Source organism: Crocodylus porosus, unplaced genomic scaffold (assembly GCF_001723895.1).
Source record: "Crocodylus porosus isolate Cpor-Errol unplaced genomic scaffold, CroPor_comp1, whole genome shotgun sequence".
NCBI lineage: Eukaryota > Metazoa > Chordata > Crocodylia > Crocodylidae > Crocodylus > Crocodylus porosus.
The window spans coordinates 6,531,513-6,539,976 of NW_017728920.1; the positions used below are offsets into that span (position 1 = coordinate 6,531,513).

The 8,464-nt window shown below is 42.2% G+C and overlaps 1 protein-coding gene and 1 long non-coding RNA gene across 3 annotated transcripts in view; one reads left to right on the plus strand and one right to left on the minus strand.

Annotated features, from left to right (window-relative positions):
- The window catches only part of CHST3 (carbohydrate sulfotransferase 3), a 15,323-nt gene extending 11,602 nt beyond the window's left edge, over window positions 1–3,721 (minus strand). Inside the window, exons 1-2 of one of the 2 annotated variants that reach the window (XM_019538535.1) lie at window positions 3,041–3,721; window positions 1,891–2,179 (exon numbers count right to left, since the gene is read on the minus strand). In XM_019538535.1, the coding sequence (XP_019394080.1) occupies window positions 1,891–2,027 (137 nt within the window). In that variant the 5' untranslated portion in view covers window positions 2,028–2,179; window positions 3,041–3,721. Of the gene's footprint in view, window positions 1–1,890 lie in introns of both variants that reach the window. The other variant, XM_019538534.1, reaches the window with a different exon arrangement.
- The window catches only part of LOC109312481, a 24,315-nt gene that overhangs the window by 2,651 nt on the left and 13,200 nt on the right, over window positions 1–8,464 (plus strand). The gene's annotated exons all lie outside the window — the stretch shown is intronic.

Consider the following 8,464-nt stretch of genomic DNA (forward strand, 5'->3'; position numbering starts at 1 on the left):
GTTAAGGTCCCTTAGCCTTTCCTCGTAGGGCCTTCCCTGCAGGCCTCTAATCAGACGAGTGACTCTTCTTTGGACCCTCTCCACATTGTCAGTGTCCTGCTTGAACTGCGGCATCCGGAACGGGACACAGTACTTCAGCTGCGGCCTGACCAGTGCTGCATAGAGGGGGAGAATCACCTCCCTAAACCTGTTAGTGAAGCACCTACGAATGCATGACAAGGTGTGATTGGCTCTGCTGACTACTTCATCACATTGATGACTCACGTTCATCCTGGAGTCAACAGTGACTCCAAGATATCTTTCTGCCTTGGTGGTGCTGAGAAGGTCACCCCACAGCCTATAGGTATGATGGCAGTTCTTCCTCCCTAGAAAGAACGGCCTAGGATTCCTTTCTTCCTTTCTCCCTAGGATTGACATCGCAGGAGATGCTGTGGGTCAGGACTGAGACATTTTCAAGGATCTACTTATGGCACGGCTGTCCAGTTTCTAAGTGGTCATGGGCTGCACACTCCATGGGCTGTGTTAGCAGGGGTTACACCAGTGGGTCCATACACCCACCAGGGACAAACACCATGTGCCCCTCCACTACATTGCATATCTCCCCACTGCACTGCAAGCCCCAATATCCCCTTCTTCCCACAGTGCACTGCATGCCCAGGTGCCCCAGCTCACTTTAAGCTCCCTGGCACCATAGGCCTTGGGCTCCCCCACCCCTATGGGCTATACCATTCTGCATAACCACATCCCTTAGGGTGTGGAAGGGGAAGCCAGAGGGAGGGGGAGCCCAGTAACTCCATTTGTTTCTTCAGCTAAAGCAAAGGGGGAGGAGGGGGGGAATAGCGGCCAGGTGAGACTCTTGGATCCACAATTTAATCTTCTGTGGGGAGGGGGCTGCATGTGGCCCATGGGTCACCAGTTGGACAGCCCTGGCTTATGGAACATTTCTGCAGCATGTGCCTGCTCTAGTAACTCTTCATTTTCACAGCCACTATCTACGCATTTTTTTTAAGAGTGGTCCCCTCTGACTGTGGGCCAGTTTGCAATTTCAGCTCTGCACCATGAAATTGTCTCACTTGTCCATCTATTTGGTTATTTTAAGTTCATCTTTGGTTCTCCTCACCATAGTATTCAGCATGTGCACTCGCAAAGTGTGAGACATACATAGTCCTGCTGTCTGGAGTGGGGATGGAGGATGGTTAGAAATAAGTAGGAAATCAGGGCATGACAGTGTTAAGACTGACGGACAGGAAGATCTGAGGAGTAGGTAAACTAACTGTATAATGAAACAGGGAAAGGGATGACAGGTTAAAAGATTAATTTATAACCAAGCTTAATTTTACTAGGTTGTGGAACTTTTACTGTAAGTGTCTGTTTGGACAGGCAGGGAGCGTAAAAAAAAAAAAAAAAAAGAAGGTAATATGGTACTACCATGAAGTCAGAGAGGGAATGGAAATAAAGTAGAACAAGGGCAGTAAGAGAAAGGATAGATTTAAAGAAATGGAAAATCTCATTAGAGAATCTTGTAGGAAAGACCTCAATTAAAACAGTAGTGCTACTACTGTCATGCCCCTCCATCAGGGCAACCTGCCAATGGCTGCTTTGTTACAATAACAGTAGAGGTGGGAAGGAATTTGCAGATGTGCTCCTTTAGTTAAAGTAAATTAAGCACTTGAAGCTTGTAGTAGAAGGCTTAGGAAACCCTGCCACGCTAACCTCTTGAATTTAGGATTCAGAGAGTTCAAGAAAGAATATATCCAATTCTGGAATGATAGTGGCTGCAAGCTGGGAGGTGATAGGTAGGACAGACATGAAGACAGCCTGAAAGCTATATCAAGGATGAAGAGAAATCCCCTCCCACCAGAGGAATACTTTGCTCTCCCTTTTGCCTACCTTGATATGATATTATTTTCCTTCTCAATAATGACAAGAGCTACCACAAACACCAGCAGAATGGCATACTTGCTCCTCATTCTCAAACAGTGCAACAGATCCCGGAAATCCTGGGGTAAAGCGTGCCCTTTATCCATGAGGAGTAATAGAAGAGTCCAAGACTGTCATCAGAAAGGCCCTCTCCTTTGAAGGAGAATAAAGAAGGTCTTCAGCCCCTGGTGCTCTGCAGCTATTGAGAGAGCATGTTCCAATCTTCCAGTGTTTCCTTATCATGTGGGTGATGCTTTACCTTGCAGAAAGACAAAAATAAGAAGTGTAAGGGTTGACAGTTAGAATACTGGTCATTTGAAATAAACCAATTTAAGACTGACTTTTGCTAGGTCAGTATTTTTCTTATGGTAGGAGTTTTAATTAGATTCCAAGATTATACAAAATGTTGATCCAAGGAAATATCCATTGAGATTGAATCCATCTGATCATTCTGTCATTTCCTCCAGTATCTGCACAGAAATCTAAAAAGGGCTATACCACACAAGCACAAAGCATTCTTCCCTCCTTTTTGCCCTTCGATGACTCTGACAGCCAATAAAGCATCTCTTCACTCTCAGGGGAATTTCCGAGAGAGTGTACAGGCTACATCAAGTCCCTGAAAACAATTCCCTTGCACTGTAGGAAGAGCATTTCAGCTAACGCTGATGCTTACAACTGCCGATTCACAATTTAATAGACTCATTCCTTCTGCCATGTCCACAAATGCTATCCATGGCAATCAAAACTACTGTCACACACTGCTTACTGAACATCTTTAAAAAAGTGGACTGTAAACCATCCCTTGTTTGGCCAGGCTGTTTAGACTCTGTGCATCTCAAGATAAGAACTGCAGGTCTGGTTCTGCTTTTACTTAGCACAGCAAATCTGGAGTAATTCAACTGAAATCTATGGACTATTATAATATAATTCAGAGAATAGCATACTGTGCCACAACTGGGAATAACTAGCAAACTTCCACACTTTTTCTGTGGAGAGGACAAGGAGGGCCAATAACTGGCCCTCTAACCACTTTCTCAGCCCGTCAGCTCAGTTTTGAGGCACACTAGAATGCTGGAGGCCTTATTTTCAGTGTAGTTCATGTTCCCAATAGGAGACTTACCTTCCTTTCCCAAATGGGCTTTTATCAGGTGCACTTGTGGGAGACTCCTCAGCATTTCCTTATGGCCTTTCTGGTCTTTCTGTCATTCCAGATCTTAAATTCAAGTGGCCAGTTTCAGGCCTGATGTACCTACACACTGAAACAGAGGGATGGTTTGGTTCAACTGCTTTGTGCTATTCCAGTAGAATGGAACAAAGAAAAGACCCTAGACAAGAAGAGGGAAATGAACAACCTAGGAAAGGAGAAGGAGAGGCAGTGCTGCAGTGCATCGAGTGTGCTTCCTGTCACCTGACAACAACTGCTGTGATGCAGTAACAGCAGAGGTGGGAAGGAAATTGTGTATGTGCTCCTTCTGTTAAACTGAGTCAAGCACTTCAAAACTTGCTCTGTTGTGAACACACTGCTCTCTCTGTGGTCACTGGAGAGTGCTGCTTCAACAATTGGGGAAACATCTTCTGCTCTCAACATCTGGAGAGCTGGTGTCTACATCAAGGGCCTGGAGATGATTCTCTTACTGTATGAATGAAATTTCAAGTAATTTAGAGTAATAAAGGTGCTGGGGGTGGGGGGCTCTCTTTATAACCTCCATCCTGCTCAGGAAGAACAGCTGTTGAGAGTATCTGTCAACCTCTGCCCTTCATATCTCCCTGTTCCCAAAATAAATCTTTTAAAAGAGACCCCTTGCTGCACTTCCCCTCTGGCTGGCTTCTTTCCCCTCCCTCCCTCTCTCCAGAGTTTCTGTTCCCAGCTCTGAAATACAATCATCTACATTTTATGAGCACAGCTTGCCATCCCAACAGCTGCTCATTTGCACTCTCCCAAAAGCTTCCCTACTGAACTGCCAATAAGATGGCGGAGCAATGGGGAAGGATGCCCTGAAAGCGCCATTCCAGAATGGAATCAGCAAGGGAAGGAAGCTGTGTCCCCTTTCATCTTGCCAATGTCCTGCAGTTAACACCTGTCTGGAAGGAAACTAAGAGGACAGTCTATTTTCTTTACTGTGCGATTTGATGGAAGAGCACCAGATCCAACAAATTCAGTATTCATGCGCAAGCCCTGAACTCTTCACACCTGCCTGCCATGACTAGCTGTAGGAAAGACAAGACACTTTCAAATGTTATTACAGATACTCTGCATACATGCAGGGCCAATGAAATTCCTTTAGATTATTCATTATTCCTGCCTGTGGTGATTAGTTTATTCCCAGGATCCATCTTTGCGAGCAATTGTTTTTAAAGAAAGTTTTACAACTATAACCACTACAGTGAAACAAAGAGAATGACAATAAAAGTCTGGGTACAAATCCTTCTCTCAATTTCCAACCCACCATTTTCATATCCTGTGAAATTTCAGCAACTCTTTTGTCAGTTGAATGAACAAGGTCCCATTCAGAGTTTACTTTTTCTTAGTGAAAATTAAAGGATGTCTGGGCATTTTCTCTTTGTTTTTTTGTTTTAGAAGGGCCAGGGTGTCTAATTTGATCCTAATCTGTGTTGGGTGACAGAGGAGAAGAAGCTAGTAAAGCACTGGGCCAAAAAATGTGCTTAAAGGCCCAAACCTCTACAGAAGAGAACATGAAACCCCCTGCAGTTGCTGTTTTACAAAGATTTTTGTTTTGTTGCTAAACTCTGAAAGTCATTCTGCTTGGCTGGGTTTGGGGGAGAGTTTTCAGGGGGCGGGGCTGGCATGTGGATAGTCTTGTTCTTTGTTACTAGTCTACTTCCAAATTACTAATGAGCAAAGACTTTCTATTCTGCACTAACTGCAGACCAGTCTCCCAGCCCCCCGCCCACCTTCTTCATCTATGCTGTAGCTTCATCTTATTTCTGAGCTATGTGGTTATGATGATTTCCTCTAACATAGGAAATGTTTCAGTTTTGAGTAATGTTAAAAGGTAAAGACACTTTGTTTTCTTGTGGCTGGGGGCAGGGTTCAGACTCTGATAGTACTAGTGCATTTGGTCAGCATTATTTATTTCATAAATTTCCGGCTCCTTTTACATTCTACAAACAATAAATACAACTGCTGCTGTCAGCAGGTGGCAAAACCATAGGTACCTTCACTTAGTGTTAATGTGTTTTTAGGTTTTATTATTCATTGACTCGCATCTTGTTCAGTCATTTCTATCAGGGCCCTGAGCATACATGGTAGGTATAAAACACTACCAGACTAAAATAGATTCCTTTTACACCCTCTCTGCACTAGTAAAAAATAATAATCAAGGTTCAGGACAACTGAGAATTATACCCTCAGTGGTTAAAACTAAAAGAAAAGAAGGCTGTGTATCATGCTATTCAGATGAAGACTTACACTACTGCAATAGGAAGGTGAAGAGAATCAGAACCCTGGTTCTCATTAATCAACTCTATTTTATCTGTCCAGTCCTATCCTGTGGTTAGTGGAAGTTAAACTGAGGTGGTTTATACTTGAATGAAAGGAGATTACACTTCTGTGATTTAGCTCCATTTACTGTGGAACTGGAATGGACAAGTGAAACAATTACTGTACAATAGATCAGCTGATGCACTCTAGGTCTTCCCCCACACTGGTTAAAAGCAGTATAACTGTATGTCCATGCTGCAGAATTGGCCTGAGAGAGCCATAACTAGATCTTTTTAAAGAAAGTTATCTGTTGGAAGAGGTGTTACATGGGTCTTCCTATCTGAAGCAGGGAGCTCGACTAGAAATCAGTGTTTCCCATGCTGTGGTCTATGAGGCTATGGTAAGTGATCTGATTTGACTCTCCAATTAAAAGTTTCATGAAAAGAATGCATAAAGATTTGCAAGAAATGTTGAAGGTGGACCATGGTTCACTTGTGCAGGAAGTATGGGAACTAAATAGTATAGAAATGAGACTAGATAATATGGAAATCCCTTCTGACTGTATCAGCTACAGTTGACAAACTATATATGAGCCAAGTGCAAAAAGACAGGGACAAAATCAGGATTATAGTGAGAAAGCCCAATCCATAATGAAGATACCTTTTAGTCAGTTTGGTCTGTGGGTGTACAGCAAAACCTTTTTCAGATATTTTTGGTAATGGTTTCTCATATGTGTTTCCTATGGGGAAAACTGTGACATTTAATATTGAATAATAACCTTTCTGGAGGCTTTGGGAACTGTCATGTATCACTCAATAGGAATGTATATCACTGTCTATAAAAGGTAAAGGATGCTTTAAAAACATGTGGGAAGGATGTGATTCTCTACTAAATTCTTTATAACACTATTTATATTATACCTATTAAACTGTGTAGCACTTAAGGTTGAACTCCACATGAGAAAAAGCTACGACTGGTTCACTTAAAAGGTGGAGGAATTTGAATCAGGACAAAGGGTCAGGCTGTATAATTCTGAAATTCTGGAGTGGTAGACATGACTACATGGTTATTTCTGATGCAGCTGGTAAGTCGGTGCTTCACTTGCTATTACAGGTAGCTGTGCTACATTTATGAAATCAGTGGGACTTCTGTTATAAGTCCTTGATTGGCACTCACCCATAACTTTCTTAGAAATTTACCCATGGGCTGCAGTTTCCATTGTTTAAAGCAGCCCTGCATATCCCTTTCTTACACCACACAGTTATTTGCAGCTGGGGCTCTGCCCATCTGCTCTTGGGTGAATTCTGAACTTCTGCCTCAGATATAATCAGAGCTGCATTATTCCAGTCCACCCCTCAGCCACAGCACAGAGGTAGAGACATAAAATTCATTTGCAGTCTACAATTAAGGTACTTGGTAGGGGTTAGCCTATAGGTCCTTCCAATTCTTGTAAGCAAGGTTTTAAGTTTTGAAACCAACTTTCAGCCTTTCTATTAGTCATCTGTATTGTTTTTATAACACGATTTCAGTAGCAAAAGATCCTGTTGTAAAGAACACATTATAGAGGCAGGCAGCATAATTACATTTAAAGAGACAGTACCATATATAATCACTAACACAATACATCACATGTAAAGAGACAAGCAAGTTCCAGATACTTTTCCAACCAGAACTCAAACTACCTTGCCTGTTGTGCAGCTAAAATCTCAACATTAAAGTCCCAGTAGCTATATTTTGCATATACTTAATTCCAAGTATTTCTGGTATCCTGAGGAAAGTGCAAAAAAAAAAAGCCAGGTGAAACCCATGGTGGGAATTAAACCCACCCACTCTGTGGAATCACAAACATATAATTTCATATCTAAAATTCAAAGAGAAAAGTTAGACCAATAAGAGCACGTATCTGAATGGACTATAAAAAGAGTTCTTTACCTTTTAACCCCCTTTCTCCCTCAAAGTCAATGCTGTCATAGTCAACAAAAAAAAATCCAATCCCTTTTTCATACCGACAGTGAGCCTTATGCTTACAATTCTCACTCTATAAATGGGCCTCATGTCTTCTTTCTTTCCTATTTGTTACAGTCAGAAACCTCTTCTTATAAATAGTTCTCTCATAGGTTGATCTTTAGTCTTTGAAAAAATGTAGTTTTTGAAACATATTAGTCAAGCATGTATAAAGTAGCATAGCAACCCCATATTCAGCACCCTGTCTTGGTGGGTTGGACTCTTTTTCATATTGTTGTCTCTGAGGTAGGTCACCCACAAATAGTCATTTAAAAAGCGAGGGAAAGAGATTTAAGTGTTACATTTCTTATTTTGGGTTATCACTCAGTGCATTATGCTCCCTGTTGCTCCACCCCCTGGCATGGTCTCCTCTTTATTCTAGAAATATAGAGGGCAAGTTCACTAGCTCCCTAGCTTCCACATGCACACATGTGCTCAAGCTCACACATGCAGATATAATCACTCATTTTCCCAATGCTGTCTGAGTTCAGTAGAAAATGTCTAACACATCAATGAAGATACTGTAGTTCCTGAATCCCAACCATGACATGATAAATGGATTTATTGCAATCAAGTGTCAAAAAAAGAGACTAAGAGAACTTGCAAAATAACACATTCACTGTACACTTGATTTTTAGAGGGAATAGTTTTGTGATGGAAAGAGTGGCAGGGCAGGCTCGACTCACACTGTTTAACAGGCACTGGCTTGTACAATAAATTCTACACTGCTACCATGAGAGATTAAGGGATATGTTAGTGTTAGGATCAAATCTCCATTGGTACAGCTGGGGTCCAGTGATGAAGCAATGTTGTAGAACTCTAGGACTAGGAAGAAATGACAACACAATTCCCCTCAAAGGCAAGTGCTTAACTCCCAGTGTGAAACAGCTGACATGAGGACAAGTTTACTTCATAGACTTCATAGACATTAGGGCTGGAAGGGACCTTGGAAAATCATCGAGTCCAGCGCCCCACCCGAAGGGCAAGAAGTCAGCTGGGGTCATAGGATCCCAGCAAGACAAGCATCCAATTTGCTCTTGAAGGTGTTCAATGTAGGTGCTTGAACCACCTCCGATGGCAGGCTGTTCCAGACCTTGG